General features: G+C 35.4%; 1 protein-coding gene across 2 annotated transcripts in view; it reads left to right on the top strand.

Moving 5' to 3' along the window:
• TBC1D19 (TBC1 domain family member 19) overlaps positions 1-16,363 on the top strand; it is a 209,833-nt gene that overhangs the window by 135,757 nt on the left and 57,713 nt on the right. For both annotated transcript variants that reach the window (XM_082389264.1, XM_082389265.1), the window contains 3 exons: positions 5,161-5,193; positions 8,675-8,784; positions 10,859-10,950. In XM_082389264.1, the coding sequence (XP_082245390.1) occupies positions 5,161-5,193; positions 8,675-8,784; positions 10,859-10,950 (235 nt within the window). The remainder of the gene's footprint in view (positions 1-5,160; positions 5,194-8,674; positions 8,785-10,858; positions 10,951-16,363) is intronic.

Raw genomic sequence — 16,363 nt, 5'->3', positions numbered from 1 at the left:
CAAGTGTTGTGCTAGGCATGTAACATACATCATCTTATTTAATTTTCACAACTTCATTGGTATTGTCCTCATTTTGCAGCTGAAGGAAAGTCTGTTCCTAATTTTTGCAGGGTCCAGGGCAGGAGTACAATTGGAAGCCCACCTACTATAAGTCTAGATTTTTAGAAGTTATAAATCAGACTAATAAACTGATAAGTAAAGTCTACTTTGTTTTCTTGTCTTGAAAAATATACCTTTGTAACAGTCTGGAAGGCCAGTTTCAGATTCAGAATTCGTAGACTCCTCAGAAGTCCCTAGCTTGTGGTATCCCTCACCCACTTCTTATCTATGACTCTACCCCACACCTGGACAGACTTCATGCATGTGGACCCACTAGCCTGTAGGTCCAAGCTCTGTTCACATCTTCCTCAAATAACCATCCTTTGCCCACCTCTCCATCCTGAGGAGAGCACCCATCAAGAAGGTAGCTTCACCTAAGAGGCTGTGCAGACCCTGGAAGCCGGCTAGGAGCCTTTGGGCTGCGAATTTCAGTCTTGGGTGTCTGGGTTGTGGTCTGAAAGGAGGGACATGAACTCTGGGTGAGGGGTATAGTCAGAGGGGGGCCAGAGCAGGGCCCTTACTCCAAGCCCGCCTGCCTTGGTCTAAGAGCAGTACTGGATGAGGAAACAGGTTAAGTAAGTGACCTAAGTGTACACAGATGGAAAGTGGAACCAGAATTGCTCAGGGCTGTCTAGGCTCACACAGGAGAAAGGGTACCTCAACCAGTCAGGGCAAATCAGCTGATACAAGAGTACTGATTAATGAATGATTGGGGGGTGGAGAGTCAGGGGCTGTCAGGGAGATCTTTCTAGGAGGAGTATTGTTTAAAATCTCGAAGGGGGCTTCCCTGGTGGCGCAGTGGTTAAGAATCCGCCTGCCAATGCAGGGGACACGGGTTCGAGCCCTGGCCCGGGAAGATCCCACATGCTGTGGAGCAACTAAGCCCGTGCACCACAACTACTGAGCCCGCGTGCCACAACTACTGAAGCCCACATGCCTAGAGCCCGTGCTCTGCAACAAGAGAAGCCACTGCAATGAGAAGCCTGCGCACCACACTGAAGAGTAACCCCTGATCGCCACAACTAGAGAAAGCCACGCACAGCAACGAAGAACCAAAGCAGCCAAAAAGAAATAAATTAAATAAATAAATTTATTTTTAAATAAATAAATAAATAAAATAAAATCTCGAAGGGGTGGGGCTGGGGCACAGCTAGAGGTGTAGGAGAGCATGGCCTACAGCGCTTGTCCTTAAGCCCCAGAGGCTGAAGCGTTGGCAGTCAGTTTGGCAGGGTTAGAGTTGTGCTTGCGGGGTAGGGAAGAAAAACGAAGCTGCTGATGTTAGACTGTGGCTGAATCCTGAAGAGTTAAGCATTCTTTATCTTAAAGGGACAGGAAAGGAACACAATCACATTTAGGTATAAGGGCTGAGGGAGGACTAGAAAGCACAGATGACTCAAAGCTTTCTTCCTTGAAGCCTAGGGAGTTAAGGAGTTGTTTACAGAACTAGGTAGTCCAGAGGGAGGCGCAGGAAACTGGGTTTTTACTGTTTGAATTACAGGTTAACAATGAGAATACTGGTGGAAGGAGAGGGAAAACAAGTATGACAGAGTCTTGGAAAGTAGCTATATTTAAGGAGTGTGCAGAAGAGAGAACTAGTCCAAAAGACAACAAAACAAAAACAGCAACTGAGCAGCAGAAGTTTCTGAGGCAGGGAGCCTGATCTGCACAGCGTCGTCAGTGCCTGGTGGGCTCAAGGTTGAGAAGGAACGTTCGGTTGGTAGGGGGCCAGGACACACACAGAGGGGAGATGCCTGGATTCAGCCATCAGGAGTTGGGGTGAGGGGGTGGGAACCAGTTTAAGGAACTGGGGATATATATAATGTGGAAATAAAGGAAGTTACTTTGAACAGTTTTTTAAAAGTTAAGCTTGGCTTCAAGGAAAGAGAGATTAGAGATTTGTTTGATGGGAAAGTAAGGTTCAGGGAAGAAAATGGACAAGTCCCCCTCCTCCTCTTCTTTGGTGTCATTATTATTAGCAAGGGTATTTGTAATATCTTTGGCTGAAAGGTTGCAGTGAAACAGGAGAGACTGGAGAGAGGAGTACTTTGATAGGACCTACCCACGCCTTGCCTCTGCTCCCCCACTAGTAGGGGTGAGAGCTGATGTCACCACTCTCCGCCTTCAGGCCATCGACCTCAGGAAGCTTATCCCGGTTCACAGCAATCACCACGCGAAGCCCAGGGCCTCCGGTCACCTCTTACCAGGTGACTCTCGTCTACTTAGCTTCAATGGCTCTTTTATCAGTAAGACCTCCTCCCTCCCCCAGCCTTTTCCTCTCTCTCCCCCTTCCCTCCATTATTTCTCTTTGTGGCACTTATCACTGTCTGACATATATTCACTTATTTTATCATGACTTTCCTGTCCCTAATAAAAAGTAGGCTCCAGACCTCAGAACAGTGTCTGGCACATAGTCGAGGCTCAATTCCTATTTGTTGAATGATGCACACAAAAGGGTGAGGAGGAAAATTGATGGGGCAGGATTCCAAAGCAGAGGTTGGCAAACTTTTCTGTAAAGGGCCAGATAGTAAATATTTTAAATTTTGCTGGCCGCAAACAGTCTCTGCCACATATTCCTCTTTGTTGTTTTTTAAAATAATCTTTCAAAAATGTAAAATCCATTCTTAGCTCACGGGCCAAACATAGACAAGCCACAGATCTGACCATAGCTTCTATGAGAGAAAGTGAAGGAAACAGGATTAAGAACACAGGTGAAGATGGTAGCTCTGAAAAAGAAAAAGGAAGAAACATCTTCCTCCGAAGACCTCCCTAAAGGGAAGTGAGAAAACAGATGAAATGTGTGAAGAACATTTGAGGTAAAGAACAGACAAGTGAGAATTTATGTCTGTGGCATCAGCCTTCTAGAGAGGGGGGAAGTGAGTTCTGCAATTGAGTGTGAAGCATTTGAAGAGCAGGAAGGTTCTGAAAGAACAGGGTAGCTAATCAAACAGAGATAAATGGGAAATGATAAACAACACAGAATTCAGACACAGTTGGACAACATGAATCATCTGTGGTGTGTTCTAGAAGACTAGGGAAAAATGGGAAAAGGTGGATCCTGAGAATTACAGCTTGTGAAGTTTAAGAGTGATGCAGCACAAAATTCTAAAGGTGGTTGACCTGGCATACTAGTTCAGAATAATATTGGATTTTCCTTGTACTTTTTTTGATAAAATTACTTCTAGGATCATCAAAGAAATATGAGCTAATTTGTGAATAATAATATCAATAATTAACTTTTATTGAGTCTAAATTATTTATTTATTAATGGCTGAGCTACAGTCATTATCTCATTTAATCATTTATGTAGTTCTAGCATTGTCTCTGATTTATGAGATGAGGAAACTGAAGGTTAGGGGAATTAAGGAACTTACCTAAAGGGCACACAAAGTTCTTAAACAACAGAGCTAGATGAACCCAACCAAGTCTGTCTGACATCTGGTCTGTGTTCTTAACTTACCACAATAGGGTGCTGATCAATGAATTACTATCAGTATGGAAGGAGGTCTCTAGTGACAAGTCCTGTCCTCACTCTGTCTTGTTCAACATTTTTATAATGCTCTAGATGAGGACATAGATAGTGCATTTATCAAACTTTCCAGTAATGTGGACCCAGGAAGAAGAGGGAATACATTAGATAACAGGATGAGAATCCAGGATTATCTCATATTGGAACGGTTCACCAAAGAGGAAATATAATAGAGATAAGAATACAGTCCTTTACTTAGGTCAGAAACAGCTGCACAAGCACGCTGTGCTTTAGCTGTGGGGTGTGTAGGGAGGAAAAAGACTTAGAGGCTTTCATCACCTCACTTTAAGGACTGTGGTAAACTACAGCTTGTCCAGAGGAGAATAGAATAGAGAAGGTATTCAGGACCACTTCATCTGAGGAACTGTTAAAGAAACTAATAAAGTCTCAGAGCAAAAAAAAACAAAAAACAAAACAAAAAACCCAACCTGGTGGTGATGGTGATAGGGGTGGGGGAGAGAACAATGTCCTCCAGTATTTCTGAAAGTTTTCATAGGAGATAAGTTAGGTGTGTTCCATGTGACCCTTGTGGTCAGAACTAGGAAACATAAGTGGGGATTACAAGGAACCAGAGTCTCACTCCGTATGAGAAATAACTCCCCCCCAAATTAAACCTGTTCAAAATTGTAATTGGTTGTATTGTGAATGAATGTGCCCCCTATTGCTGGATGTTTTAGACTGAGACTGAACTATCATTTGTTAGAACTTACCCTAGGTGACCTCTGAAGGCTCTGCCAACACTAAGTTTTTGTCTCTGAACATGTCTGATGAATGAAGCATTTCTGTGCTATTTTTCAAAAAGTAAACTTCTCATCTTTCTTTTGTGTTTGCAGCCTGATTTAGTACTGTGTTAGATATGTGGTGGTGTATACATTACAGAACTTCCATTTTGAACCTAAGCTGTACAAGTTCTAATTTTTCACTTAGAGTGTGACAAGATGTTTAGCATACCAAGTTAGGCTTCAAGTGTTTTCTTTTAAATGGATGTGCACTTTACTTGTGTATAATTCTTGCCAAAGATTACACTGAATTTGTACCATATTCCTGCCAATATTTTTTCTAAACCACATCCTGTGATGTAATTTGTGGTAAGTTTATAAGGGAATGCATCTATACAAGAGGTGCCTTGAAATGCTCACTTATTTTTTAACAGATGGGACTCCAATATACAGGATGAAGTTGCTTCAAGAAGGACTTATCTATTGACTTTCTGAGACCATTGTAGTTAGTTCTTAAACTTAGTTCTGTGATCTGCCTTGTTCTGTTTTTTGTAACACATATTCACAGTCTTAATTTTCAACTTTATCAATAGAAAGTTAACTGGATATATATTGAAAACCTCTAGATTGCTTTTTTAAAGGAATTAAAAAGCCTATCGTTTTGTTGGTGACCCATCACTAAGTCTTTCTGACATGCATGAACAAAGTTGAAGCAAAAATAGGAAACCTCACTATTTTTGGATTTAATCCTCTAAAGTTTACCTAATAATTCAGTGGGTATACTAATTGAAAAGAAATACTTTTTTATTTTTTTAGGTGTAATCCCTTTTCATGGATTTTCAATGTATGGTAAGTTGGGCTTTAAAATATTCACTGTTTTTATTACACTTTAGAAAATTAAACATGAAAATCACACTTTATATTACATCACCCACACACTTAACAATGTTATTGTGAACATTTTTAAACATTGGATTTGATATCTGTTTATATGTCCAATTAAAAATTTTTTCAAATAAAGGGGCATCATAATTGCTCAGATGGTGATTGCTTGTCAAATTAGAATTGAACATACCAGGAAAATGGTTCTGTGGTTTACCATTTTCTAATTCAATGGAAATTGAGCTACACATTGATGTTTAGTTCTAATAGATGTAAAATGAGATTGCTTAAATTCCTAAACTAATTCTCATTAAGTCTTTAAAAAAAATAATAGGTCAGAAAGAATGCAAAGGGAGGGACAACACTGAGTGTGAGTCCATGATTTCTCCAGACCGGCTGGTGTGCACAGCAACAACGACACTGAAGCATCCAGTCATCCTGAGGCACACGTGACAAACGCACGTGCAGGTTTGAGAGCCCTGAGCACCTTTGTGGCCTCACGTATCATTGAATGAGGAATGCAGGAAGCGTAACAAAGATTAGCAAGAGGAAGAATGCTCTATGCCTTAAGTGCCACTTAATTTTTAAATTTTCATGCATTACATATGACCTTGTTGAAGATTGTTGTCCCAACTATTCCTACTCCCCAACCTTTAGACTAAACAGAAATATATATTAATGTTTACTTTTGTAAAAAGAATCAGCAATAAATTAACACTTTTCTTTGTAAAAAAAACCCCTCAAGTGTTCAGCATCAGACAGTCATCATGAATGACATAATATAAAACTTTTAAAACCAGCATACAATGAAAAGGATTCAAAGTGCCTAGGAATTTTGCATTATGCTGCCCTTGGCTTTATTCTCTTGAGCAACCAAAATTTCATAATGTAACACATAATGTTATAGTGAGGTTCCAGCATATTTCTCTTTTATAAATATGTGAGGAATTTAAAATAGATAACCTAAAAAGGTTAAGAATATAAATTTTTACCTTTAATAATAAAAAATGTTATTAACCCTTTTATTCTTTTATTTTAATAATTCCAACTGCAAGCATTTTTCAAGTAATTAGTTTTTAAAAGGTGTACTTGAGCGATTTGGAGAACAGTTAATAATGTCAGGAAAGTTTAAATCTTCTAACAACTCTCAGGGTACAAAATACATCTTTGACTCCTGCCTATTCACATTTCTGGTCGTTTTAATAGGTTAAAGTTTATACACGCAAGGGGGAAACGTTCGCTAAGGAAATAGGTGATGCAAAATGTTTGATATACAGTTTATACTATTTTAGAAAAATATGTTAAGAATCCACAAATAGTTTAGAGCAGCGACCACTTATTTAGAACCAGTATACTAGCATAATCGCAACTTATCCCCAGGAACTCTACATAGTACTAGGCCATTTTAGTTTTAGTTAATGTATTTCTTTAAAATTATAATACTTACCTCTTTTAAAAATTTATTCAAAACTTTTCTCTAATTTAAACTGGCGTTCTCCTTTCCCGCATATGTAGATTAATGAAGTTTTTTATTGTAAGTGTAGTATATTATGATTTCATAAATAAATTCCTATAGTACATTACTTAATTGGTTAAAAAGATGATGAGCTAATTCATTTTTATGGAAGAACCAAATAGGGAAAGATGCTTAAAATGGAAAATAAAGTCATGTAGAAGATTTTTTACATATTATATGTAATGGACTAAAACTTTTCCATTTCATAGCTGTATAAGGGAATTCAACATCAACAATTGTGGCATCTTGAATAATAACTGATTATAACGTTTTCCATATTATATATGTTTATAGAAGAGTGCTGATTTTAAAATTCTCTTTCATTCCTTCACTGGAAATGATCATTAATGATTGCTGAATCTTTAAAATCTTTAGATTCAAATTACAAGTTTTTAAATGTCAATTACTTAAGAAGTTGGAGGGGAGAATATGCATCATCACAAAAAGTAAATGAATTCCAAACCTTCATTTTGAATTTGTAATAATACCATGTATTTGTGCCACATTGCTTTTTCTTAGGTTGTTGCAATTAGAATGTGAGTTATTCTTTTTAAATATATAGAATACCTCAGTTGGGGCTATTTAAATAAGTAGGAATTTATTTTGATAGTAAAATAATTTTTTAAAATTAGTTTTGAAGTGAAAGGACATGGCTGTTAGTTTTTAAACATATATATATATAACATAAAGGTCTTTTCCTATACATATATATAAAAGGAATTTTTTTTGGATGTATTTAGATATTTACCACCCTAAAATTGATTTGTTTCTCTTTTGCCCTTCAAAAAGTGAAATTTCTCAGTTGCAATGCTAGTTTTTGATAATTTATTCATCAGTAATACTGTGCACCGCCATTTATCCCAGATAATCGAATTTTTGTTTTGTCAGAATTTAAAATTTTTTATCATTTTTTCCTTTCACATTGTCAGAAGGAAGTGAGCTGAGTTGGCTCATTGGTTTCCCTGCTTACTTAATGCCTACTGCCCTCAGGGCATCACTGACATTATAGAGCCCAAGACCTTCTTACCTGTCTGATCTATATCATAGATGAAATTACCCAATAAGTAAGTCACTTTTATTAAAATTAATATTTAGGTAATGCAGTTTTATATATCTGCATTATAAGTGTATTTATGCTGCCTAAAATTCTTGAGTCTTGAAAGGATGAAAAGCATGACCACGTTCGCAAGTACAGAATAATCAGACTGTCAGGTCAGCATCTGATTTTAAAATCTGACTTTCTGACAGTCAGCTATGGGCTGTCTGGTTGAGTTGACCCACCTGTGCTTAATTGCCATGAACTGGGTACAAAAGAAAACTTAATTCAAATTCATTAGAGAAATAAATTCTTAGAGTTGTTTTATTTTAAGCCTATGAAAACTGTCTAGATACATATTGATATGCCAATATAGACCAATAGCCTAAACTGTTAATCAAAATTTTAATTTTCAAATTCAGTTAGTTGAAGACCATCATTCTAAAAGCTAGTCGTAAATCATCTTATATTTTACTTACCTGACTTCAACAATTAAAAATTTCAAAAGATCCTTTGTGGGACAAAGTAAAAATGAATTACCTGATTGTCACTTTCTTATTATTGCAATTGAAAAAAAGAGAGACTTGACTTTATGTAGTTTTTAAAAGTTACTTTGAATTTTCAACATCCCTATATAGTTCCATTGTGTCATTCTTATTCTACTGTTGAGATTATAATATTTTATAATTTACTTCCTTCTTTTTAATTTTTAATGACTCAGTTTTTTACGTGTGCATATATTCCCTTTTCAACATGAAAAAAGAATATATATATGATTCTAAACTTTTCTATGAATGAATATTATTACTAGAAAATATTCTTTCATGTTTTGTGAACTTATTTTTTTAATTTTAGTAGTTCTGCAATATTATTAATTAATTTTTTTGTTCTTTCAGTTGCACCACTTTGTTTTCTGTACCATGAACCTTCAAAATTGTATCAGATATTCCGTGAGATGTATGTGCGTTTTTTCTTCAGACTTCATTCCATCTCTTCTCATCCTTCTGTAAGTTCATTAAAAAAAAAATGGATCAAACCAGACTCTAATCTGTTTTTTCTTTCCTTAAGAAAAACAAATGTTAATTTGTGAGGTCAAGCAACACTTTTCTATAGAATAAATGAAAGAGAAGAAGAAATTGATATTTAAATAGTTTTAGTAATAATTAGAGAGGAAAAAGCCTTTTATCAATTGCATTTAAATTATCTTTTATATGTTGAAAGAAAAAACATAGCAATGTCTGTATTGTTTTCTTTGACAAAGGTGGCTAACTTCTTTGAATGCTGGTTTCCTCATCTCTGAAACTCATTTCAGAGTTAATAATGAGTTTCTGTGGTGCTGTAGAGCAGTGTACAAAGCACCTGCGTAGCACTTGGCTCGTGGCAGATGTTCAGTAAATAGATGGCTGCTGTTTTTATTGTTGTCGTTATGATTATCATCATCATCATCCTCTTTTCTTTGTTAATGAAAAATAAACATCTATTTGTCCCTTATTTTTCAATTTGGCTAATTATCAGTTATCAAACTAGATATCTCCTTTGTGTTTATTCAATAGATGGCTCCCTGGCCTTAACATGAAATTCAAAGAGAAGCATACTGGGAGTTGAGTATTTGTATCTGTTTTATTTTGTCCAGTCCTTTATCATATCTTCCTTCCCCCACCCCCACCCTCCTTAGCCTGAGTAAAAGCAGTGTTTATTTTATTTCAGTTATACTTTTTCTGTCTTTGAGCCTGCTTTGGTCTGCTTGTGGGTAACTTGACTGACTCTCCAGAAAAAACATTAAAAATTGGAATGTGTCAGGGCTACCAAGTTTCCCAAAAGAGGAAGCTGTCACTGCCACCCAACTAAACAGCAGCTCATTATCCTCCCCGCGCCATTCCTGTGTATCCCTATTCCGCCTTCCTGTCTCCAGTGCTGCTCTCATACATTGCTAGTGAGAGCGGGCAAATAACAGAAACCCAGGATGTCACGGATGAGCAAATGAAGTACCACCAATTATCTTGGGTTTCTTCTCTCTGAGACAACTTGATTTAGTGCCTATATTGCATGCATATTTAATCTAGAATAACCAAGAATATATTAATAATTCTTTTTTCTTAGAACTCATCCTTAGCCTCAGATTTCTTACTCGCATATTCTGTACCATTTTATGCTTCAGAGTTTCAAAAAAATGTTTTTAACTGGCTGCCCAGTAGATACCCGTGATGTTTTCCCTGTGCAGACCGCTGATGCTTGCCACTGAGCAACTCTGGATATGCCTTCTCTGTATCCGCGCTGACCCTAAGGTGTCCTTTTTCAGCTGATTGATTGGGACAGCCCTGCCTCTGCCCGTTCTTTATTCAGTGAAATAAAGACTTACAGGCAGTCATCTTTTCTGGCTTGCAGCCAGACTTAACTATTTGGAACCATGACAGCCTTATTTCTTTAGAAATTCAAAAAGAGGATTAGAACTTCCTTACAAAGATCAACCCTGAGGAATGCTGAGCTGCAAGAAAGACTTTATTCAGAGCTGTCAAGTAATAAATGCACTTGAAAAACCATCTACTTTGTACTCTACAGATAATGCCCTTTTAAAAAAGTGGATTTCAGTTTTTAAAAAAGTTATCCTTATACTAAGTAATCAAACATTCTTGTTTGATAACTTCCTGGTGCAAATTTCAAACAGTTAGTCTTTCCCTGGGGATGGATTTCAATGAAAGAGTTAAAAAAGCAGGAAATATTTTCCCTGATGGATGAGACAGCTGGAAGGGAAGGGACATATGGAGGAGAAAGTGAAGGGTGTGGCTATAGCACCAGAGAAATACCTGGAAACTGGAATGCATCCAGAAAAAACTAATTTTGCTGGGCCTACGTGATACTATATGACTTACAGAGTAGCAGGTTTTTCTATAAAATGACGTTTTCCTTGAATTCCTAACATTACTACATGCCAGGTTACGTGGGGAGCCTATCGTTGTTAAAAAGGAAAAAATATTTATATTGATAATCTTTTTCTCATTTCCATTTGAATAATTTAATGGCAGAGTTCATTTTTAAATACTAAATTATGCATTTCTCTTGTGATTTATTATTGTATCCAGGGTATTGTGTCACTCTGTCTGCTGTTTGAAACTCTTCTTCAAACTTATCTCCCCCAACTCTTTTATCATCTACGAGAAATTGGGGCTCAACCGTGAGTATTTTTCTCTCCTAATTGAAGAATAAATTGATATCAGAAGGCTCTTTTTCATCATCAAAGATACAGTAATTTTTCAGAGACATTAAACTAACAGTTTCCCCAATAAAACAACAATTATCAAGTAGTAAATTATAACTCAACATTGTGCCAGAAATTCTTGAGAGACTTACCAAAATCCTAATAAATTCTTATTTGCTTGGATTTTTGTGCTTGGTACAAGAATCACCAAAAGAACTAATTTCTATTCATAATGAAAGGTGTTGGCCAAACTGAGGCAAAAATTTGTGGAAACAAATACTACCTGAGAAATGTGATAATACTAAAATTAAGTCAGTTTAGGCCAAACTTATCAGAAAACAACTTATGAAAGACAGAAAGGTTAAAGTTTGCTGGCTTTCATTAAAGGAATCTAGACTGATTATTTACCAATGGTTGTACACTGTGATTTTTTTCTTCTAAAAGCTTGAATTTTTGTTCATTTATCTCAGTATGAGTTATCAGTGAATATATAGGGTACCTGTGGACCTCATTATTATTGGTTCTCTTTTCTCTTTTTTAATTAACAGTGTCTTAAGGCAACAGAAATTTCCAAATGATTTATCAGTGTTTTGTTACTGGCTTCCTTTCTGTGTAACCATTTTCTCCTATGTAAGGGCATATTTGAAAGGAGCACTAACTCTTAGAGACCACAAAAGTAGTTAATGGTAAATAGAATCCATAGCTGATGGATGGATGGATGGATGGATGGATGAGTGGGTGGGTGGGTTTAAGAGACAGACCCAGATTCAAATTCTGTCTCTACTAAACTATATAATCCTGATAAAGTTATCTAATTTACCTAAGCCTCAATTTCTTTCATTAAATCAAGATAATTTAATTTATTCATCTTTAAAATCAAGAGAATTCCTACCTCATTCGTACATATGGAGTTGTTTAAAGATTGAATATGTATATGTGTATATATTGATATATATATGTATATATATATATATATACATATATATCTCCATTCTAAAATCACCATCGAATTTCAGACATTTTTAGATCTTAGAAATGCCATTTATAAAACAACACCTCATATCATCTGTTGATAACACCTAGGTGACACTCTTTCTTTTCTAGACATTAAAAAACAGGATTTCATTAATAATTAATATTATAAAACAAGAATATGGCAGAAATATTTTATATTACATACAAGTCATTTTTTCTTGTGATAAACTGACCTTTATTTTACTACTGTGAAATGAATATTTGAATATAACTATGCTTTTCCTTATTAGAGTGACGACATTTAGTTTATTGCTAGAAACTAAAATCCTGATTTTTTTCTAGTCTATTTATACACTTTAATCATTAAAAGGAACAAATTTATTTCAGTGAATTATGATAAACATTAAAATTCTGATGTAAGAGAAAATATAAAAATTTAATTATCGGGCTAGAAATCAATTATTAAAAGGCTTTCATGAATTAAAACTAATGCTATGGGAAGGTTTTTAATTTAGAATTTAATTTTTTTACTAGATATAGGACTCTTCAGGATATCTCCTTCTTCTTGAGCACTTAGTGCATTTTATCTAAGTTATCATATTTATGGACATAAATTATTCATAATATTCCATAATAATTCTTAATTAGCCTTTTAATATCTATAGAATCAGAGTGACATTACCTCTCTCATTCCTGAGATTGATATTTGTATCTTGTTTCTCTTTCTTGATTATTCTGGCCAGAGGTTTATTGATTTTATTCTTCTTTGAAAGAATCAGTTTTTGGTTTCATTGATTTTGTTTTTCTATTTTCAGTTTCATTGAGTTATGCTCTTTTATTTGTTATTTCCTTCTGTATGCTTGCTTTAGTTTTGTTTTGGTCTTGTCTTTCTACTTGTTTAAGGTGAGATTTAGATAATTAACTTGAGACATTTCTTCTTTTCTAATATAAGCAATAATGTTATAAATTGCCCTCAAAGCACTGCTTTACCTCCACTCAACAAATTTTGATGTGTTATGTTTTCACTTTCATTCAATTCAAAATGTTTCTTAATTTCTCTTGTGACTTCCTCTTTGACCATAGTTTATATAAAACTGCATTGTTTAATTTCTAAATATTTGGAAAGATATTATATCTTTCTGTTATTGATTTCTATTCTAATTCTGTTACAGTTAGACAATGTGCTTCATAAGATTTTAGTTCTTTTAAATGTGTTGCAGTTTGTTTTATGACCCAGAATATGATCTCTTTATGAATCTTCCATGTACACTTGAAAAGAATTCGTATGCTGCTTGTGTTGAGCAGAATGTTCTGTAAGTGGTAATCAAGTCAAGTTTGTTGATAATGTTCAAGACTTCTATACACTTGTTAATTTTCTGTCTACTTTTTCTATTGATTATTGAGAAAGAAGTGTTAGAGTCTCCAATTATAATTGTGAATTTGTCTTTTTATTTCTGCATTGCTATATATATTTTTACTTCATGTAGTTGACTCTGTTTTTAGGAGAATTGATCTTTTTATCATTATTTAATGTCTTTTCCTAGCAATAAATCTACTATGTCTGATATAGCCATTCCAGCTTTCTTTTTATTACAATTTGTATAGTGTATTCTTTTCTGTCTTTTTACTTTCAATGTATTGATTATCAATGTCTTTACTTTTCAGGTGGCTTTCTTGTCAAAAGTATATTTGGTTCTTTCAGTGTGGCAGTTTGTCTTTTAATTGGTGTGTTTATTCCATTTACCTTTAATGTAATTGATATTATTGGATTAAAATAATATCAATTGATATTATTTACTATCTTGATAGACATTTTTTTTGTTTGTGCCATATGCTCTTTATTTTTTTTTTCCTCTTTTCCTGCCTACTTTTTTTTTTTTTTTAATATTTATTTATTTATTTTTGGCCACCTCGGATCTTAGTTGTGGCGCACGGGATCTTTCATTGCAGCATGCAGGCTTCTCTCTAGTTGTGGCATGGGGATTTAGTTGCCCCGTGGCATGTGAGGTCTTAGTTCCCCGACCAGGGATCAGACCCACGTCCCCTACATTGAAAGGCGGATTCTCAACTACTAGACCACCAACGAAGTCCCTCCTGCCTACTTTTGTTTGTTTGTTTTTATTTTATTTATTATTTATTTATTTATTTTATTTATTTTTGGCTGCACTGGGTCTTAGTTGCGGCACACGGGATCTTCGTCAAGGCATACAGGATCTTTCGTTGCAGCATGCGGGCTTCTCTCTAGTCGTGGCGTGTGGGTTTTCTCTTCTCTAGTTGTGGCGCGCAGGCTCCAGGGCAGGTGGGCTCTGTAGTTGTGGCACACAGGTTCCAGAGCATGTGGGCTCTGTAGTTTGTGGCACGTGGGCTCTAGTTGAGGCGCATGAGCTCAGTAGTTGTAGCACATGGACTTAGTTGCCCCACAGCATGTGGGATCTTAGTTCCTTGACCAGGGATCAAACCTGTGTCCCCTGCATTGTAAGGTGGATTCTTTACCACTGGACCACCAGGGAAGTTCCCCTCCTGCCTACTTTTGAATTGAATAATTTTTTACTCCATTTTATCTCCAGTATTGGTTTATTAGTTATACCTTTCTAAAAATATTTTTTGATAAGTGTCTGTCTTAGTTCAGTCTCCTATAACAAATTACCGTAAACTGTATGGCTTATAAAGAACAGAAATTTATTTCTCACAGTTTTGGAGACTGGAAGTCTAAGATCAGGTTGCTAGAATGATTGAGTTCCAGAGAGGACCTTCTTCTAAGTTGCAGACTGCTTCTCATTGTATCCTCACATGATGGAGAGCAGAGAGGAAAAAGAAGCTCTCACATGACTCTTATGAAGGCACTAATCCCAAACATGAGGACCTACCTTCATAACTTTATCTAATCCTAATTAACTTCCAAAGGCCACACACCTCTTTCCTAATACCATCACATTGGGGGTAATTTCAATATATGAATTTGGGGGTGGGAGTGGGGACACAAGCATTCAGTCTATAACTGTGCCCTAGGATCTACAGTATACATCTTTAATTTATCACCTTCTACTTTCAAATAAACTCCAGGCCTGGAGGGTTTCATGGGCAAATTCTACAAAACATGTCAGGAAGAAATAATATCAATTATTGTTTTTCTGTGGCTGCTGTCAAGATCTTTGTCTTTAGATCTTAGCAGTTTGATTATGATGTATCTGGACATGGATTTCTTGGGTTTATCCTGTTTAGGGTTTGCTTAACATCTTGAATTTGAGGCTTATTTCTTCTGCCAAATTTAGGAAGTTTTCAACCATTATTTCTTCAAATATTTTTTTCTGCACCACACTCATTATCCTTTTCTTCTGGGACACAAATATTAAAACTTTTAGTCTTATCCCACAGCTTCCTGAAGCTCTGTTCGTTTTGTTTTCAATCCTTTTTACTCTGTAGTTCAGATTGGACACTTTCTATTGATTTATATTTAAATTCACTGGCTCTCTCAATGGTTATTTCCATTTTGCTATTGGATCCATCCAGTGAGGGTTGTTTTGTTGTCATTGTTATTGTTTTTGTTGTTTTTGTATTTATCAGTTCTAAAATTTCCATTTGGTTCTTAACAAAACTCAGAATTGTGCATTAATAAGGGCAAATTCTACTATACATAAATTATACCTCAATAAACTTTATTTCTAAGAAATTGAATCTGTATACTAGGGAGCAGGAGGCATGATGTGTGGTGCTGTTGTTCTAATAAGACACTGAGAGATCCAGTAAAATGAAACTAGTTGAAGTTAATAATTTAGACTTAAAAGTTAGTGAATTATTTAAATTTAAAATAATCAGTGGCTAAAAGTTTCTTTGGCATCTATAAACAGATATTCTAAAACCAACCAAAAATCTTGATTTATCAATACTACTGCCTACATGTACTTTGTTATATTAGAACAATAGTTATCTAGTATTGAGGAATTTCTGAAACTTGGGGGTCCTTTTTCAGTCTTAAGAAAATTAATATGACACCAACAAAGGCAATCTCTCAATCCCATTTTCTCTTTTAAGAAAAAGTACGGGTATTTATGTATATAACAATTTTAACAAAGAATTTGGCTAGAACCTCTCAGGGGCAGTCAAGTGATGTTTAATTGCCAATAGGTAGTACAGAAATTGAGAGACTATTTTATCTCTTCAGGCACCAAAGCCAAAGAGTTTGTTTCCTGATTCTAGAGATAAATTGTTATTGTAACATAACCTATTTATGAAACAGTAGGATCTCATACTTCTTAGGATTTTTTTTTTTTTTTTTCTGCAAAATGGAATTTAATTGAATTTTCTGGTTGATTTTTCAGAGTTCTGATGACCTCCTCTATAAAACCAAGGGTTTCAAATCAGAGATCTATTTCTAAGGCCCCTTATAGCTTTTTTTTTTTTAAGATTTAATTTA

This window comes from Balaenoptera borealis (assembly GCF_965194805.1).
Source record: "Balaenoptera borealis genome assembly, chromosome: 4".
Lineage (NCBI taxonomy): Eukaryota > Metazoa > Chordata > Mammalia > Artiodactyla > Balaenopteridae > Balaenoptera > Balaenoptera borealis.
The sequence above is the reverse complement of the archived record's forward strand: the minus strand, read 5'-3'. Positions and strand labels throughout refer to the sequence as shown.